The 21,199-nt window shown below is 31.7% G+C and overlaps 2 protein-coding genes across 6 annotated transcripts; one reads left to right on the plus strand and one right to left on the minus strand.

The window, feature by feature from the left end:
- Positions 1-14: 14 nt before the first annotated feature.
- Positions 15-5,241, plus strand: LOC109542817 (torsin-1A). Its single transcript, XM_019912217.2, has 5 exons — positions 15-436; positions 1,835-2,100; positions 2,417-2,720; positions 3,260-3,407; positions 3,824-5,241. The coding sequence occupies exons 1-5, from the start codon at positions 232-234 to the stop codon at positions 3,966-3,968; spliced, it is 1,068 nt and encodes a 355-aa protein (XP_019767776.1). The 5' UTR covers positions 15-231; the 3' UTR covers positions 3,969-5,241.
- Positions 5,242-5,775: 534 nt separating this feature from the next.
- On the minus strand, positions 5,776-20,676 carry LOC109542819 (tumor necrosis factor alpha-induced protein 8-like protein). Of its 5 annotated transcripts, XM_019912222.2 has the most exons (6): positions 20,370-20,655; positions 12,135-12,282; positions 11,812-11,889; positions 9,154-9,308; positions 8,784-8,928; positions 5,776-7,617 (listed from the first exon to the last, which is right to left on the minus strand). In XM_019912222.2, the coding sequence occupies exons 3-6, from the start codon at positions 11,822-11,824 to the stop codon at positions 7,349-7,351; spliced, it is 582 nt and encodes a 193-aa protein (XP_019767781.1). In that variant the 5' UTR covers positions 11,825-11,889; positions 12,135-12,282; positions 20,370-20,655; the 3' UTR covers positions 5,776-7,348. The 5 variants fall into 5 exon arrangements, with proteins under 5 accessions (XP_019767781.1, XP_019767778.1, XP_019767780.1 ...); XM_019912219.2 differs by lacking the exon at positions 11,812-11,889 and having other exon boundaries at positions 20,370-20,676; XM_019912221.2 differs by lacking the exons at positions 11,812-11,889; positions 12,135-12,282; positions 20,370-20,655 and adding an exon at positions 10,047-10,422.
- Between the last annotated feature and the right edge of the window lie 523 nt (positions 20,677-21,199).

Here is a 21,199-nt window from a genome sequence, read left to right on the forward strand (position 1 = left end):
GAGCATTCTTCTTCGTTTCGATGATAACTACCTAACTTAAGGCTATTTTCAAAATTGAAAATACCTCTAAAACTGTGGTTAGAAATATAATAATCAAACTTTTATAAATTAAAATTGAGGAATTAAATGCAATCTAAACTTATAGCATTTAAAACAACAATAATTAGAGTGATGTACTTATGATAAATGCAATTATTAGTTCTTATTTTTCTGTGAGGCGCAAAAATTGCAATGCCAGTGAAATCAATTTCTAGTCCCATTAGTATATTATTTACAATTTTTTATTTACTACATGTGGGTTCTTGTTGGGAACTATGGGGATATAACGTTGAATTATCGGTCCCCAAAAGGGATGAAGTGCTAAAGTTTATCCGCAATCCTTACTGTTACAAATATGAGTGTTGTAATGACAACTGGATACAATTCAAGAAGCGAAGTAAGTAATCGTAATTACATAGAAAAAGGGTGTTGAATGTCCTTACGTTAGAGTATTTGTTGCCACTCAATACTTTGATCATTCTACTAAACGTAATCTAAGTACTATATTCCAATCTAATTTAGTTTGTGAGTTTTATGCAATGAACTTATAGACATACTAAAAAAGCTAATGTCCGGATGGAACCCCTGTACTTATATGAATAGGTGCATGAAATTGAAGACAATCTAATTCTACACAAACACTTTGTAAACCTTTTCTTCTAACGTACTACTCTAACGTACATACTTTTTACTTCTGATTACATTGCCGATTATTTATTTGAAAATGTCTTAAAATTATGAACTGAAACATACAATTAAGTAATATATCGGGAATAGAGATGTTTACAGAAGGTCAACAAGAATCCTCCAGCGCTCTAATGGAGTAATGGCTTTGAGTGGCTATAATTCTACGACCGTAATATCGATGCTTTAACGGTCAAATGACTCTCATATTATGATATAACACGCCGTCTTGTTGAATGAATATTTCCTGCTTTCCTGCTAAATTAACTTCTCCGAGAAAATGTGCCTTCGTATCTAGCGATAGCGCTGACCTGTTAATTAACATCTTATCATCATTGTCATCATCATCATCATATTTGTTTCTTTTCTTGAATGTTTCTTCCTAAAAAACCGGTCACTATTTTTGCCCCTACCACCTACCATACTTAAGCTTAATGTTAGTTAATGCTAAAAACTCGGTGGAAGATGGGGATCGATTCGAAATTAATTTCTTCTACTTCAATTGTGGACATTTTTCGTATTAAACATAACTCCACTCGGCCTTTAGTATTTATTAAGTAACTATCGTCAAAATTAGAGTCTTATTTTGGAACCTTTCTCACAAAGTTGCTGAAATGCGTTAGATTTGTATGGAACATGCTTGAATTTATTCACTAGAATAGTTAGAGTAGATTCTCCAAATTGTCAATAAGGAAAGGCCGCTTTCTCTTTTTAAGTTTCTGGCAAATTTCTTGGGAACAGCTTCCAAATATGCAAATTGTTAGATATAATGTATGATTCATATTTTATCTGAACTTTGAGTATACTGTAATGAAAATAAATGTTGAATGCGCTCTAAAAGTGCTAAATACACTAAAAATTAGAAGTTGAAAATGTAAAATGCTATCTTGCAAAAATTGTTGTCCACATATCGCCTATTATACACACCTTTCAGACAATTTAAACAATATTTCTATCGTACCGATCACATATATATACTTGTGTTTCAAACATTATTCCACAGAATGAAAAACATTTTGTCAGAAACTTCGTAATTTCAACTCGACTATCGACTATTTATATCTATCAACTTTGATCAGCCTGTCTAATTTGGTTTGTATTGTTTTCTCAGAACTGGAAAACAACTTCTCCACTCATGTATTTGGACAGCCATTGTTGAACGCAGCGGTGGACGCACTGTCTTCACATTTTAATAAATATTTTCAATCTAGTAAAGCTCTAACAATGAGTTTTCATGGGATGACAGGAACAGGAAAGAATTATGTAACCAGATTTATAGCCGATAGCATTTTCACTAATGGAATGAAAAGTAAATACGTACATCATTTTTTTGGGCGTCTTCACTTCTCTGAGACGTCTTTACTTAAACAATATCAGGTGAGAACATGATTTGCTGTTCTTTTATGTAACATATGCAGGTTTCAGTTTTAAAGAATATAATTTCTTACACTTCCACAATATTTTCAATAGCATTTTAGAAAATGAAAAAATATGCTATTGAATTTGGCTGTACGAAAATTGTAAGACTGTCGAAATCATTCTTTCCACAGATCTGAAACGAAAGTCGAATATGTTTTCTTCTTATAATTAACAGGATTGTTAGTGATCCATTTCGTTTAAAAACCATACTTTTTAACTTTATAATTACAGAGCTGTGTTCAATATGTTAATTTATTAGCAGTTTAATTTTTAGACGGACCTGTACTCCTGGATCAAAGGCAACATAAGTGAATGCCCCACACAGTTATTCATTTTTGATGAAGTAGACAAAATGATTCCAAATGTGTTAGATTATATCACCCCCATAATCGACTACTTAGAAGATGTCGAAGGAGTGGATTATTCTAAGGCTGTATTTATATTTCTTTCAAATATCGGAGCTGATATTATCACGGAACACTTTCATGACCTCTATGTGCAAGAGGGTAAAAATAGGGAAGACTTGACGTTATCAGACTTTGAATATTTTATTCAGAAAGGAGCATTTAATGAAAATGGTTAGTATTTATTTGTTAAAATATATTCACTTTTTCTAATGTTTAAAGTTTTCGGAATTTGCCTTTAACCTACGCAGTACTATGGAATATACTATAGAGGGTGGAATATGCTGGCCCTGTATTTGATTACATTTTATAAATCTAACTATTTAATCAACGGAACGTCCCTTGCCCTGGTTGCGATTAGCAATATAGTCATATTTTTCAAGCGTTAAATATTTGATCGATTACTGCCTCAAAACTTGAATGCAATAAACGACTTTTCTTCAGTAGTCTTTACCAACTTCTAAAGGCGTATTTACAGTGTTTTTAGAAGTTGCCAACAGGTACACACTTTTAATTCATTTTCGTGGGTCATTCCGGACACTTAACACACACACACACACACACACTCCGGTTTAAGTTTTAAACTTTTTCCTACATAAGGTGTATGTTAAAGGACTTTATATAACACCCAACTTTGGTACTTCATCAGGGTCATTTATTATWATCATTATCACATTCAWGGAATTACTTTTAAACATTTTTTTTTGTTTTAGGAGGACTGTTCCATGGTAAAACAATATCAAATAACTTAATCGATCATTACATTCCATTTCTCCCATTGGAGAAAAAACATATTCAATTGTGTATAGAGAAAGAATTCCAAATCAGGAAAGTTTTACACCCACATGAAAATCATATAAAGTAAGTCCTGCGATTAACTATTTATTTCGGTACTGAGATAAATATTATTTGCGTTATTATAAAATAATTTACTTTCTTATTGTAACAGTACAGACGCGCTCTTCATCAACCAAATGTTCATTTCTTCAAAAAAGTTCAAAGTTTTTTCTTATTGATTTAAAATACACATGATTAAACAAAATTAGGTCTTTCAATTCACCTCTTTCAAGGTTTTGTTCCCTTTTATCATTTAGCCGTAAAAACCTTATGCATTACTGCAATTAGTAAGTAAATTATTCCATATTTGATAAATATGCTGTTTACACTCAATTTCGTTCTGTTTGCTATTTTCGTGCTATTTTCCATGCACTCACTTCAAATGTCTCACTTAGGCTGTTCTTCCCGTACCACAGTTTAATAACAATTTGTTTTTCTAGTGAAGTAATGAAGATTATTGAATGGGGACCTGATAGCTCAAAGTTATTCTCAAAAACAGGCTGCAAACGACTTGGTCCAAAGGTAGCCATCCTTGTCGATAGGCATTACAGGCATGTTTCCTTCAGCGAAAAAGACGAACTTTAAGGTACGTTTGCAGAAAATGTGTGGTTTGTTTATCAGTTTCGCGACACATCATTCGTTTTTGTTAACTTGGTATTTTTTGTCACTAAAATTCAAATAATACTTTATACATCTAGTTGATGTCCTAATATATTTATTGTGTTTAAGATACCTGCTTAATATTTATAAGTTAAACAGTTCCTTGTTTTGAAAAATAGATTTATAATGGGTGTTCAGCCGACCTTTGGTTATAAGAGTTTAATTTTGTAAATTCGTTTTTGTTTTTTGCGATTGCTGGCCTAATCTAAAATCGGTTACCTAATATAAATACTTACTTGCATATACCAAAATCGTTTAAAACTCTACTTTTGCGCATAGATTAATTATTTTATTTATACATATTTTGTTTTAATTAATTTTTGGGAATGAATAAAGATTTTGTAATTGCATGATATTTAATATCTACGATTTCTTTTGCACTTACATATTTTTATTTTATCTTAGACGACTTATATTTACGTAACTTCGGGTCCAAATGGGCAACTAATAGGCTAAATTAGATTAAGGTTAATTGAATTTAAGGAAATCACATCTTTATTCATTCTTGCACGTGGTATGATAGCAATACTTAAGAATGGTCTATCGTTCTACCAAAAAATCAATTCCAATGGATACAGTCTGTATTTTATGATTGATTCCGTAGCGTATCCAACCTCAGCAAGACTTATACATTATAAATATGTTCTGTTTTATCAACTGATATATTTTTAAGGGTATAGAATTTATGATTAGGAAGTATTTTATTAGTAAAACATTTTATACTTGCTGGTCGTTAACTATGATATTCCTTTGTACAAGAAAAACCTAGATAGTTTGATTTAGATAAAACATAATTGAAATTTCTTTAGGGATTAATTAAATAATTTATATTTTTTCTCGTACTCCTTTCCAAGCGTTATTTTGAAAACCAGTAGGGCATTCATGAGGTTGGGAAAGCATTTGTTTTGTTTTTGCCAAGTGCATGAATATTGCCGCACATTTTTTTCTTTATTAAATTATTTCTGATGTTAATATGTACTGGGCGCCTGCTGAGCTTCGACTTAGTATAAGAAGCCGGTCTGATTTTCTGCGGAAATGTTTTATGTAAAAAGAAATAGAATATCTGGGTCTTTTCGGCATGTAACGCCTTAAACAACCGAATAATGCGAACCACAACGACGAAATCAATAAACTGGCCAACACATGTATTAGTTTAACATTTCCTGTGTCGAAATAAATTTAACTTATTGTTGAGTTATCATTTGTAGTTTATTCATTGTTAATTCTAGTGAGATTTAATGAAATGGGCTACTTTCACATCCCCATTAAGGACATTATTTACCGTTGTTTTCTAATTATTTTAACTTATATACATATAAACAATTTTTATTTGCAGCAAAAAAACCATTTTTGCTTAATTTATGCTATTTGTTGTGTTCTTTGCCATTGTGAAAAGCTATCACATTCAGAAACAAGAGAATAACCCTTTTCATCGAGATGTTTGTTCACGCAAAAGATTCAAATTCGATCAACAAAAAGAAAATGCTATGAAACCATGATGAAGTCAAATTTCAGCTTCGATTTTTTTTTCATTGATAATCTTTTATAACTAGGATTCAGCTAGACACCGGATATCCGCGTTCATTATTATTCATTACTTAAGATGTGAGAAGCTGCACTTTTTTCTCTCTCAGTTCAACTTGGTGTCAGTGAAAAATCATGACCAACTTTTAAATCCTTACTTGAAACAATAGCAACCAATCCTACTCGACTCATAGAATAAACCAAAATACAATTTTAAAAACATTTATTACTGTACAAACAAATAGTTCAACATTTCTCAGCTCTAAACAATTAAATTTTGCTAGGCAAGATATCAAAAGATTCACTGTTCATATGGCTTTTGGGTCTACATTGCTTAACATAAGGCTACAGTTGTAAAACTAGACATACGCGGTGATGATAGACTTGATAATGACAATAGACTTGATAATGATAAATAATAAATAGTTATTTTATTTAAGGGCATCATATTTTGCCTGAATGACTTAATATTTTGGAAAATACTTTAAAGCTTGATTTGCAAAAGTCTAACCAGTTTAAATATTTCCTGTGCAAATAGTCTGGAATGTTAAATATTCCCAGGCTTAAAAAAGCCAGATGTTAATGTACATATTGATAATATCTAAGTGTATTTATATTATATGCCAGATTTGATTATTTAAACTAAGCCATACCTAAACATTATTGAGTACCCTTTTTTTCATATATAAAAAGTGATAGTTTTTGCCTCAATTAAATTTATCGCAATTGTGAATGTATATGTATAGTAAGGTTACAGTATAAAATACAATGTTTAGATCTATTTTATGTAAAAATATGATAGTTTTTATCATGTTCAAGAAAACTGATGTGTATAACTTCCCTTTAATTATCAATTTTATTAATTAATTGTCAAACAAATAAGCAGACTAATGTGAGAGCTAAGATATTAGAAAGCGTTTCTTTGATAATAAGACATTGTACAGCTATGGTATTAATTTGCAGTCTGAAGGCGCTTTACAAATACCTAATGAATAATCTTAGCTCCCACTTCTATGTCACATAAATACATGTACAGCAACGGTTCACAGTTTTATTGCTACACATACTTTACTTTGTTGAAGGTAAATTTTTGTTCCCAATTAATATATGTATTTATTATGCACATTTAAATATGCAGATGAGATACCTTTTCCTATGAGTACAACACTAAAGGTCAATTTTAATAGTCAATACTAACTCTTAATATCCATTCCTGAGTTGTTCAATAATAATATTACAAGTGCTTAAATGTATACATATATAAATAATTATTGAATGGTAAACATTAAAAAAGACAAGATCAATAGGCAAGGCAGGTAGTCAAATTAGGCAAGCTTTAATATCTTAATAGGAAAATGTATGACTCTGGAGTCATCAAAATTAATCTTAATATGTCAAGTATAATTCTTAGGCTGGACTAGTAAATGGCTTAATAGTAAAACTAAATACCACATTTTATAACATGCTAACAAGTATAATCACTACTCCACTTATGTTAAGTAAATAAAATAGTAAATCACATAAATTAGTACATAGCAAATGAGAAGAGAAGTCTGGACTTTATCAATGAATTTCTTATTGAAACTACTTTTTATAAAATAATGTAAGGCACAATTCCTGTCCTCAATTTCCAACCCAAAATACTTTCCTCAATAAATAATGCGTGACCTAAATAAGTCCGGAACCAAAATAGTTACGTTTTCCTAGTTAATTCGGTTTACTGATAAAACTCCACATTTCTCTTTCATAAACTACTTGAAAAAATACTGCAAACCGATCGTTCAAAGGTCGCCGTTTTCAATACCCTTATTCAGATCATTTACCACTCTTCCTAGGGCCTCTCGGTACTCGCTGTCCCTTTTGAAGATGGCATCCAAGAACCTTTCATTTCCAAAGAAGGAAAACACGCTTTCCACCCTGTTCACCGACTTGTCGGTCAAGTGCCTGCAAATAATTGATTGCAAAATTTTTTGGGAATCGCCCAATACTTGCACCAAGTAGTTTCGATCGTAACTGAAGTCCACTTCGTAAAAGGATATGATGGTCATTGCTGCAAGCGAATTTCATGTAAGTTGTATATCGTAGAAGCGGATTCGCTTTATTTGTAGTTGTTGAAAAGAGATACCTCACGTTCTCGTTATTTCAAAAACAAATACTTTATCAAAGAGAATATAGTCTAAAACTTGGTGCTAATTCTACGCCAGCCAAAGGCTTAAACAGTAAAAAAACGAATTTGTAAATGAAAATACTTAATAAATGCTTCTTAAAATTTCAAAATGGTTCGGCTATTGTTTGCAAAAAACTAGCTGATAATTCGTTGGTAAATTTTTGAACAAGCCCTCTCTCAATACTTCTTGTTTGCCAATAAATGTAGATTTTTTAAGTTCATTTAATTATCATTAACTATTTCTTATTTAAACTAAGCAACATTAGGTTAGTACATGAAGTGAACCAAAGTATCATGCACCCAAACGAAGCTATTTTATCAAAATTGCAATCTCAATAATAAGATTGAATCCAAACCAAAAAAATGTTAGTAAATTCTCATCAAACGACCAGATATTCACATAAAACATGCTACTTACTTAATATTTTTTGAAAGTCTTTTGTTAGAACAATATTGCTTCTTAGACGAAGACTAAGCTGATTTATTTTCCAATTCTTGTCGGTCAAATCGAAAATATTGATTTTTGTCGAAAATCGCTCTTCTGTACTTTGTATCTGGTTTAGCAAATTTAAGGTCCAATTATATTTTTAAGAAGCTAAAATTTGCTGGTTGATATTCTAAAAATGGCACTGCCCTGTATGGGACTGTTCTATTATGCCGATTTTTTTGCATGTCTATGGCGTGGAAGTCTCTTTATTCTTTATCTACCCGCGCTGCAGACGCGGCTTATCAAATTCTTTCCTTTCACTATTTGCACCAACTTTTCCTGCTGCTTCAACTAAATCGTTATAATAAATATATTACGCTTTGATAAAGTATTCGTGTTCTAAATACCAAACTTGAGAAAACGTATTCATTCTTGAATCATAATAAGGAACGTGAATAAATTCTTCATTTTCAACAACTCTCAAGTAAAAAAAAAAGATAAACAAGTTTCAATTTGACTTTATTTCTTATGATAATGTTTACTCAAAACATTTCTTCAACATTTATGTCGATTATCTTATTTTATCATCAATTTTATATGGACTTTTTATATTGAGACTTACCGGCCATTCTGAATTTGTTCTTGAATTTTTCGGCAAACCTAAGGTCTTCATCAGTTAACAAATTGTTCCTGTGCAAAACGCCCAATTTGATTACCACTTTTATGATGTTCTTTATCAGCTTTTCGGCTTCTTTTTTATTGTTTGACTAAAAAATGCAGAACAATCGCAGTTACAAAACATTCAATCGGTGCGGGAACGCTTCTAATATAAGCGCTTCCGCCAGGAATATGGGTTGTAATTTGTTGTAAGTGCGATTATTACTAACGGATAAGTGAATTTTTTTTATTTGAAAGTGTTAGTTGGTGTTGTAAAATGGTGTTATTTTACTATCGATAGTGGAAGCAATCAAATGAAAAATAAGAACACTTACGTATTGTTTGGCTAACCGATAAAGGTTATCCAAAAGAGAGGCAGTGACATCGTCTATGAATACTTTTGCTATATTCTTTCCGGCCATTCTGCTCAAGATCTTCTTTTGGGCTCTCAGCCCAATATCTCGCGCTTTGAACGTGCTCTCCGTCATGACTAGAATAACGTTAAATTTTAAGTGGAATTATCATCAATTGCTTAATACTAATATATTTAGTGCTATAACAAGAAAATGTTCTTGCATATACAGGGTGAGTCAGTAAAGCGACTGCGCAATTGCATAAAAAAACGTTATAAAAGTGTTGTGGTTGCGTATAAAGTATTTCTTATTGGTGCTTTGAAATATTCATGGTTAAAATTAATTTATGTCCTCCAAATTCGTATATTTATATTCTTTAAGTATTTATATGTTGTACCAAAAATAATGAAGGTCACAAACAACAGTAATCAAAACATTTACTATCAAAATGAACAATGATGTTAAATGAATAAATGAGTACTTGAAAGTACCAGAAAATAATTATTTACCTGCATGAGCTCCAACACTTTTTTGTGTACAATCTCAAAATATATCTACCTTGATTCAAGTTTAACATTACACTATTTAACCGATTGAAAACATAAGAACAAACACAACAGATTGAAAGTTCGCTGCTTAAAACACTGTTTGCAGATACAAAGCAACATTAGTTTATCACCACCTGTATGGATTTCTCAACATTAATAAGCGATAAGCTATGATGGTTTCATGCATTTGTACTGAAAGTGACTAACTGGGCAAATATTGTTAATTTAAACCAGTGCAAATTTCCAGCAAATAGAGTGACTAAAATCCGAAGTGATTTAGTTTAGAAAAACATTTTATAATTGCGTTTTAGAAATTACCTCACAAACCTTCAAAAAACATAAGCTCCGTTAGAACACAAAACATTTACTTGCAGATCTATCAATGCAATATCAAGTTACACACATTCATATTCGTTTGGAAAGCACAACAACCTCAATGCGTCGTTAAAATAACCATGTAGTAGCGGAAGTAGGAAATGTAAAAATAATTTCATTTTTCATTTTGATAACACCTACGTAGACCGGAGCTTCAAATGATAAGCTAATGTTATCGAAAGAGTCATTTGGTTAGTGGTTTGAGTCAATATTGTTACAATTTATAACATAAAGCTGCCCTAATGCGACAAACTGTTAGTATATCCCTTATTGTAAAACTGATAATGCTTTCTGATCAAAAGCTGCAGATAATGTAAAAATAATGCAGGTTTTTTGTTCCACCACTCGAAAAGTAAGTTGTTTTAAAGCCGGTGGTCTGGGGTTCTTATTCAAATAAACAATATAGATTTAGAGATGGGTCTTTTTAGAAAATATATCATTTTTTTATTTGGCCGAATTTGATAATTGTAACTCCGTTAGAATCATTGTCAAAAGTTTAATCACAGCCGAGATACGTCGTCATTTTGATTTTTCCTCCAAATTAACTCTTAAAAGATTGTGTTGAAACAGTTTTTATGAAGGGTCAGGTGTATTCATAAGTTTTTTTAAATATTACGGCTTTTTTGCAGTAAATTGAAACAGATACCCTTAATATTTATGCAGTATAAAAAGCTCTCCAAAAATGCATTTCCTTCTTTAGAAATTTGGTACAATACACATTTCATTTGTTTATTTTCTTTGCCTCTTAACACAGGAAAGCTATGCAGTTTTTTGAATTAAACATAAGATTTTCGGCACGGTTTTAAGCAAAAATCGCAAAATGAAAAGGTTTAATTGGTGGCAGAATATTAAATACCAAAAAGAATGATGGGTCCTTTAAAGCAAACCCATGTAGTTTTTTTATACCTGATCATCATCATCATCAACACTTGTTTTTGAAAAACACCATGATTTCGCAACTTTTCCTAATTTAACCGACTTCGTATCTCTTACGATTTCGGAAATCCCATGCAATGCATCCTTATCTTGGACACCCTGTATATTTTAATTATTTCGCGAGCCTTGTTTAGCCACCCGACTTGACCAACTTTCATTTCAAAGTTATGTTCTCAGCAAGCGCCAAATAGTTAATTTTGCAGAATTTAATCAAATACAGGTACAACTTTTATGTACACGGGGATATAATGGAAGCGGAGGAACATTTTTATAGTAGAACTGGTAGAGTTTTCTTTCTCTCCTTTCAAAAGAACAGTTAATTTGAATACGAAAACAACGAAGAGAATATTTCTCATTTACTTTGCCCGGAAATTGAAATCTCGATGGGTAATTTTGGCCGCTCATTAAATAAACTAAACTCAACTAAATCATCATTTGATTGCTGTTTGAAAGACAGTAATAAAATTATCTTTTTATGTATGTATATCGATATAATATTCCCTTGTCAACGAGCTAGTAGACAAATATTTGCTAAACATCGCTACGCGTTTCATAATAAAGTGCGCTTATATGTAGTACCTACTTTGCTCTATTAATTTGAGTAATTGCTCTAAAGGGATCGGCGCTTATTTACGACTTAAATTCTGCGAAATAACGTTGCCCTAGCTCCCTCCCTATTAACGTTTTAAATTACTCCTCAGGGTGCTGTGGAATGCTTTAATTGAATATTAAATGATCTAATAGCGAAGCAAATAAGAAAATATGTGCTCAAAAAACTTACCTGGTTTCCTCATTGAAACGATTCCTTGAAATTCTCGAAACTTGGCGTGTGTTAAGGAGTGAAATTATAAAAAAGCCTCTAAAAATAAAAACATAATTGAACCAAAAAAATAGCCGGGTCGACTTCAGCTAAATAATAAAAGCAAATTGTATGTGCAATAATATTCATGGAGCCCTGGAAACTACAAGGACTAATGGAAAATTAATTCATATCCAGAGAATTGTGCATGTTTAAAGGTATTTGTATTCTGCTGGGCTCCAGATAGCGAACTATACAGGGGGCACACATTAATCTAATCTTATGAAGGTCAGAAAATTACTTACAAAGGCAATGAGAACATTCTGTAGCTACGTATTGATATACCAGCCAACATTCCAATTCCACCATAGCTGACATTTTGGACTTGATTGCGAATAGTCTTCTTAGTTCTGGCAGTGAATTATTAACTTATGGACTTTCCGGTTGTATCATCTGCAAACGAAGGAAATAGACGTTAAAATTTCATGTATGTGACTACGAACTCAATTACTTGTGTAAGGTCTTTGTGAATAAAAGCAATAAAATCTTCATCAAGTGACTTCATCTGTAAAATGTAAAAAGCGACGAAATTACCGAAGTAAAGGTCATTAAATGGTTTCCGTTTTAGGATTTAAGTAGCGTAACGCAACGAACGGTTGTGCAAAACGCGATAGGTATTTAAGCTCAGAGGAATAATGCATTTAATAAATACAGCATAAAATTTTAGCATGTTTGTTTGGCTTTTAAAGAGAAAGTCAAAATTAATTTTTGCTGAAGAAATGACAATAGCCAAAGTCTTTACTTTTGTGCCTGTAAACGAAACATTATGGGATTCGCAGTAAAATCCTCAAGAGATAACGTAGGTTTTACCGTAGTTATTTTGTATGTAAATTAATTAATATCATTGTGTGCTATTTTTACTCGGGTTTTATCATGGTCACGAAGAACTACAACATGCCAACTTATCTATTCATAAACATACATTAATAAAAGTTGAAATTCAATAGCAAAAAACAATCAGGTCGGACTAGGGTTTTGCCACTTTTGAATCGTTTAAAAGATTAGAGTCATATTTCTGATCGGGTTGAAATTATCCGAACACTTGTAAATATTTTTTTATATCGATTAGCTTTTGTCAGCAATTCCGACCCTCAGAAGAGATCGGACCCAACATTTCAAATTGCAACAGCTTGTTTCTGGGAGTGCAGAAAGTTTAGTAATTCGTAAGTCCATTTTGGATAAGCGTTTTGACAATTCTCTCTTTAGATATCGAGCAAGTCCTAATCTCCATATACATAGACTCAAATTAATGACTTATTCAACATATTCAATGCTTAATTGGAAGCGGTTGAGAATATGAAAATAACATGTCTTTCCAGATATTATTTTTTAATTATTTATGATAAAAATTAATATATTTTTAGTTATCATCATCTTAGCATAGCACGTTTCGAGAATTTCTTTCGCTTCGCCTCTGTCTCGATTTATTTTCACAAATTCACAACCTTCAAAGAGATGGAAGACAAACTAACAGGTCAGTTTTGAACACAGCTTATTTCTTGAAAACGTTCAAACACTTGAGTGTATCGAGAAATATGTTTTTCTCCTTTGGAGTGCCTGTTGAATTATTGAACATTTTCAGTTAAGTCTCGATAACTATTGAAAATATTATGATTTTCGTAGTCTAGATAACCATATTTGCCGTATAGAACTTTCTGTGAAATTCTGCATCGTTTAAAAGGTGGAAGCAGCAAAAAATGTCTCAATTTTAGGGCATCTTGGTCTTTAAGGGCCGATATCTCGGTAACGGTTCGAAATATCTGATTACTCATAATAATCTGTTCAGTAAAACGTTTCGAGAACTTTGTTAAAATGCTACGTTGAACATTAGGCTTGAACAAAAATTAATAGAAAAAGTTATTTACAGATATCGATTTAAAAATTGATAGTTATACTGGAAATATGGAAAAACGTGTTTTGAAGAAGTTTTGGCAAAAAGTTGAAGTGACAAGATTTTTTGCAACAAAAGTCAAAAACATTAGTTGTTCATAAATAAACTCTACCAGGAGAACTAAGTATTACCAAAAACTTTCCCAAAGTGGAAATTACAAAAATCTAGAATATGAAAGAAACTATTATACCTCACTCATACAAAAACAAATTTATTAGGATAATGATCCTATTGAATTAATTTATTTTATAAATCAATTGTGTAATTAAACAACTATTCAAATACGTTTTCGATTTGCGTGTCCTTACAAAGAATATATAAGCAATCGAAAACAACTGGCGCACGTGAAAGCTGATAGATTTTGATCAGCTTGAATGTATTCTATGTACCTACTGAATGATTGTGCTGACTTTGTTATTCAAACGCACTCTACCTGCCGTTTAGATTAATGTTAATCACAAAAATAGATTGAAAGAACCAGAGTAAAAAAATAGAATGCAAATGTACTTCGCTGTTCTGTTTCTAGCAAAAGCATTTAGGGTAGTCTAAATAAGTACATTGAAAAATAGCAAATAATTCCACGTCAAAATAATATTTGTTCTTCGAATAGCATTGACTGAAAATAGTTGTACAATATAAGATAGCTCCAAGCGACCCTGCAATTAATAGCTAATTTTACCATACAGGATGTCCTTCTTTACCAAACAGTTTGCTATAAAAACTCGATACCTCGAATTTTATCTAAAAAGAGCCGGTTGAAAATCAGCATTTGGCGATAGATTCTTTCAAAGATTAAACAACTTTTTTTTAATCAGTTGACGCCCTTGAAGAAGCTCACTTATTAAGATCCTTTTTCGTAAATTTTCTGGTTTTCAAGACCACGAAAATTTAGCTGTGTTTTTCATTTTAAAAACCAGACCCCTATTAGGTCCATTAAATAGCGAAATATAATTCTTGAAGTGTTTTCGTTGCGTTTACAATGTTAGCGAGGAAAATGGTGAAATATGATCGAATGCATGTGGATAATTGTATGAAATTCTATCTTTTAGCGGAAGCTGGCCGGCATTAGCACTAAACAAACAATTATTTTCTTTTACAGTTTTCATTAAACAATTGTCAGATTTTATATCTGATATATCGATATTTTATTGAACATATTCTGGGAAATAAAAACACTATTTTAGGGGCTTAGATTGCGCACCGAARGAGACAAAATCACGGGTCGCCCAATTTATTTTGTCTAAAATCTAAGAATTTCATTCCGGATAATCTACTAATTTGGAAAAGTAATTTTCAGGGYAAGAAAAAATATTTATRCAGGACCCMTGAATGTTGCGCCCCAATAACTGGACACTTTCTATAACACATATTTTCGTAACTCGAAAAACAATCTAGAATATAAGCTAACCAGAATAGAAGTTATGTGCCACACACGATCCTCGTAAAAACGACSTAAAAGGTAGACTAAATATATAAAATATATGCAAAATCTATTGCGAATCCTGGCCACTGAGCAGTTCAGAAATATAATAAATACAAATTTGAGAAACTTGCCAAAATAAATGTCAATGGAAATTGAGCTGTGGTACAAATGCACTACAAAAAATGCAGTCGAAGTTGCCTCGTTTAAAACTCATATCGGTAGTCATCAGTAAAAATTTAGCTATTTGCTGTCTCAACAGACTGCATAGTTTACGTATTGTGAATGGATTTCCACACGTTAAAAATGCGGCCTTTGTGTCGTAAATAATATACCAAGACGAAGTAAGAGACCAGACTCTAAATTAAAAAATTAAATTTTATTAAGCCAAAATCGACACGATTAAAATGATATCTCGATTTAACCAGTTATCGATTGAGTTTTCGAGTGATATAAAATTAAAAACGAGGTGCTGATATTTCAAAGCTGAATAACTACACAATTTTTCAGTCTTCTGAATTTTTCTAAGAGCGGGTATAAAGAATTATTGAACTGATAATTTAATATGAAATAAATGTTGCGCAAATGGCCTTTGGAAATTAAAGCAAATAAAAAAATGAAATACAAAAATACTATATGTATCAGTTGAAAAAATGCGGGAACTAACATCAGGTTAACTTAACTCTAAAACAAATACTCGACTCACATTCAATCAAGTCCACTTAAAAGCAATTTCACTCTTGACTTCGCTATAAATACATGCACTTGTTAACCCTCAGTGATATTGAAATAATTTAGCAAATGCCAATTACATGAACCAGATCTCTCTGCTAACTTCTTCCTGATTTGTTTTAAAGCTCGCAGTAATTTTATAGGTCGATTTAATGAAAAGCTTTAGGAAAATTAATTCGTTACTGTTAATTCACTGTCTAAGTCCTTTTTTAAAACTTCCAAGTCACTTTAAAATGCTTTATACTGTTTTTCGAGAAAAGTAACCAAAGGTTGCAAAAAATTAATATTACGTTAACTATTAATAATTTCAGCAGCATTTGGCGGGTTAATGTAGATTGTTCAATACGCATTTTTTCTTAAGGCAGTTTTTAAAAAGTGGTTGGGTTGGTAATAAGTTTGAAGATTCATGTAAGACGGACCTGCTAAAGCTGGCACGCGCTTGGAAACCCGATAAAGGAAACCGTTAAAAGGAAGGACGGGTGGGTTACCTTCACCTGGCCTGTTCTAGCAGATGGTCGTTATTTTTTTTATATCAAAGGCTGTAGATTATTTGGCGGGTTTCACAATGGGGTTCTTAGACATCAAGCACGACTTACAGGCCACTAAGATGATGAATTCCGTTTTTAAAACGTCTTTCGTTAATTAATTAAATAAGCAGTTCGCAATTCTTTTTTTTTTCACACTCTTGCTGGGATAATTTCTACTTTTCCATTGTAAAGTAAAATCATGGTGTCAGGGACCTCAGTAGGTGTTCAAAAATGGTTCGCAAATTGATGTCCGTAGGTGGAGACCAAGTATTTTAACAGTTATCGAGATAATCTAGAATGTTTTGCGAGTTTGAGAACAATAAATAGCTAGTGGAGATACTGGCATAATATGCACAGCTATTCATTTTGCAGTAGAAAAATAATTCTGAATGCACATTTAAAAAATTATTCAAACTTGTTCAATTGCACAAACGTTTTGTTCTGTGTTGTTTATCGGAAATTGTTTGATTTTGAATCTTTAAATCAACTTTAAATTGCTCTAAAAAACACCAACTATTTTCACTCGCATAACATTTCTATCATTTTCTTCTTTCTCTGGCTGAATTTGAAATTCAGATTTAGTTTTTTTGTCATATCTGATTCTCGTTTAATGATCTGAAGAAGAGGAACATTTTTTGCCAAAACTGATCATGAAAAGTTCGCAGCTTGCAAACAATTTTTACTAACATGGATATTCAGAATTTTTTTTTTGTTCCCAATCTTAATCTTCGGTGGGTAGACAACAAATCAGAATTGAGACAATGAACAAATATCTAATTGTTCAAAACTTTCAAAGAAATGAAAAGAAAATTCTAATAAATATTGAAAATTTCTGTACAATAAATGCAACAGTTTGCAAAATGAAGCGTTGATTTTACCATTTGTTGAGTAAACCCAATGGAAACTTGTTTATTCTGAAGTTTCAAACGATGAGATCATGGTCCATTGCGTCTTTTTGAGAGAGGCTTATATGTATGAGTAAGTCTACCTGTTCTGACGCCTGACCTCTAAAGGAATGTAATATTGCTTTAAATATTTCTTCCAAGTCACGACTTACGGCTTATAATAACTACCGATTCCACAGGGTGTTGTGGGCTGGGTATATGATACAGTCGAACGAATTGACAAATCGAAAACTTTGTCAAAAATCTAAATTGAGAAATAATAATTATAATAAGTTACTATTACTCCGTGTCATAGAAAATATATTGAACGGCTTGATTAACAGACAGATGTATTAACAATCTGATTTTAAATTTAACAAGAAATATTAACATCAAACATAGCTATTTTAAGCTTGAGTAACACACTTTGCGATAAACTTATATTTTCTTTAAAAAAAATGACGTTATTTTAGTTTTTAACACTGCGAAACTTCACCGACTAAATGAATCGACGACACTAAAAATACATTTATTTACTCCATTGAAACAAAAATTATTATATTTATATATAAAAAGACTATTGAAAGAATTATTTACTTTACAAAAGTGTACTAATCTGAGAAACATTTAAATTTGTTTGTTATGATAAAGTATTTTCTTTGCGGTACGTTCTTTGATTCTCACTTTGCAACATCCTAATTTTGAAAATATAAATCAATTATTTCCAATGCAACATCCTGTCTATGACTCCTTCGTCTGATGCTAATTAATAAAACAAATTAACAAGGAATTATCCCAACTATGGAAGAGTACGAAGGGTACTTAAAAAATCTGCACCATCGCTTTAACAACAGTTGACCAAAAATAATCATTTTTCAAAAAATCGCGTGAGAGAATTTCATCACATGTAGTTTGTGCGCAAAATGTACTTTCGGTCTCTTGAAACGCTAAATGCTTGAATTCGTGACTTCTACAATTTACGATTCAAATGTACTTAAACTTGGCTTGCTAATGTTGAACATTGCACATTGTTAATTATATTAATAACCACAGTATCCGAGTTACGCCAAAAGAAAATTTACACGGTGTCCGTTCGAAATAATCGTAAAAAATACGTTTAGAAATGTTCGCAATTGGATTTGAGACAGATTATAGAAGATAATTTTAGGGCTAGGACCTCTTATTATACACCGCATACACATATTTATATCGCTGATAAAATTTAAATAAAGATCGGTTATATTATTCGTTATTAATTTGCCAAATTTTCGAAAAAGCCTATATTTTCTAAGTATACTTTAATTATCATGAGATTCATCAAATTAAAATGAATGAAAATCAAATTATTCTGATGATGAGTGATATGTCCCCGAGCTGCACAGGAGTTGAACCATTCACAAACATACATAAGCAGTAAAATGTTTGTATGTTTTCAGAGTTTTTAAAATACCCGGTATATTAATTATAATATAATTATGTTAAACAATTCCAATACATGCTTAAAAAACCTTCTTGGAATGAAGAAATTCATTCATTTACTCATGCATTTCAAATTTGAGAATGATGGGCATTAAGAAGTGGTACTAAAATATATAGAGGGTGTGTAGTCATGATTGATATAATTAACAACTTTTGTTCAGAAAAGTTTACTTTTAAATCGACAATGTTTATCAAATTTACTATGCTAGCAATTTCCACTTTTAAGAAACATTAACAGGTTTTTTTAGTAAAGTATGTGTAAAATACTTTGTTCTTGCGTTTTTCTACAGGTTAGTAAGTATTATGTGAGCTCAAAAGAAAATTTATTTTATAAAAAAATATGATTTACGACCTCTGCCTTCAGCGCGGGTATTATTTTGTCACAAAAATGCCTACCTAAATCCAGGGTTTTTCTTTGATCTGGTGATTTAGATAACTTGTTCAGAAAACTGGCGGATACATTCTGTATTTGTATGGATATGAAGTGGTGTTTATATGTGTAAATACAGTAGAAAACCCAATTGACAAAAGTAGATACAAAATTTTTTTATGTTACTTTTACGTAGTTTTTCGCATTCGATCAATAAAAAAAATATATTCTCTCTTAAACAATTTATTTTTCTTCTTACTTTCGTGGAATTAACTGAATGAAGATACTAGAGGTAGTAAACGAAAGGAAATGCGATGGGGTTTAAACTTTGTTCAAGTTGGTTAGTGTAAAGCGATAAATTTATTTCTGGAACTTTTATTCAGGGAAGTTTAACTTTTAGTAGCAGTTAACTGCCAACCATCAACGCTTTTCAGAAGCAGTAACTAGTTTTTTTCGCAAAATATTTGGAAAAATACTTTTTTTGCATTTTCTCTACAAGTTAGTAGGTTTTTGGTAAAATTTGCATTATATCTTACATGTTACAATTAGCAGCCATTGATATAACAAACTTCCCAGCGACGTACTAACCATAGATGTCGAAGTTCTTATAGGGAATTATAGAAACATTTCCTAGAGAGTAAATCTCGGATGTTCAAAAAGATGAGAAATTTTCTAATTGTATGAAAGCGTTTTAGTGCGATAAAGTTTCAACCGATTATTCTAGGAGCGGTTGATTTAATTATTTTAAGCGATGGGTTGGTTTAAGAAATTTGCCTCAGCTGAGCTGAAGAGAAAATTGAACATGATTTATGTCTTTAGCGCGGGTATTATTTTGTAACAAAACCACTTAAATCCACGGTTTTTTTTWATCTGGCGATTAAGATAATTTGTTCGGTAACCGGCTGGAGACATCCTGTATTTATATTAATGACCAGTTTATTAAACAATGTCTGAGTCATTTTCMCGCAAGTAGAGTGCAAATGGGTAAATGCAGTAAAACAGCCAACAAACAATTCTTAGTACAGAGGATATTTAAAATATAAWTTAAAAATRCAGTTCATGCTAAACATCACTCCGGTTAACGAAAGTGGGCATATTCGCTAGCCACGGAAATCAATAGCGAACAAGGCTAATAAATGTAAAACAGAAGGAATGATTCATTAAAAAATACACTTACCAATTAACTAAACAAATCCGGTTGCTATGACAACACAGAAGAAAACATGACAAATTATTGATATTTTTGAATCGGCACTGGGAACCATGGATTGTTGAGCGCAGCTTTACGGAAAAAGCTGTAGCTGAATAGCGGTTGAACCGATGTGGATTTTATGAACAAATTGTGTTCAAATAGCCCGTTACTGAAGAAGCAAATAAATACCTTCCACTAGTCTGCGGTAGCCGCGCAAAACAGCAAAAAAATGTGAATTGAAGAAATTTAGGGAGAGGGAACATCAATGCGTCGACATGGAAAGCACAAGACCTACATTTGCGCATCGCATTAGTGAGAGGAAATGCGGTTTACCCATAGGCAACCATCAATAAGAAGTTTTTAAAAAATTGCACAATAAATACACATAGTAATAAAGGAATGTGGCATAACTGAAAACTGAGAAAGAATGTTTCTGCTAAGATAGGGCTTTAAGCAGTTTGCCTAAAATTTGGAGCTCTTCTCAAAGCCATCATCTGGTTATCAGAGTTTCTTCTGAATATTTCAGTAACGTGATTTTTTTAAAAGTTTTTACCCTGAAGTCAATTCATTAGAAATTAGTAGATATCGTCGAACCAGTAAGTTCAAAAAACATTTTTTATTCGAATGAATCTAAAAGGGCCATTTTTCGACCGGAGCGATGATCATAAAGAAGATCATTGCACATGTGCGCAAAAGTAAAGTGACAGATTAAACCTGTCACTGTTATTATATTTTTTAAAGTATTTTTTATTAGAATGAATCTAAAAGTGCCATTTTTAGATCAGAAGCGATGGTCATAAAGAAGCACTTTTCTT

Source organism: Dendroctonus ponderosae, unplaced genomic scaffold, assembly GCF_020466585.1.
Source record: "Dendroctonus ponderosae isolate FM_Combo_2020 unplaced genomic scaffold, Dpon_F_20191213v2 Dpon_F_20191213_7, whole genome shotgun sequence".
In the NCBI taxonomy this organism is placed as follows: domain Eukaryota; kingdom Metazoa; phylum Arthropoda; class Insecta; order Coleoptera; family Curculionidae; genus Dendroctonus; species Dendroctonus ponderosae.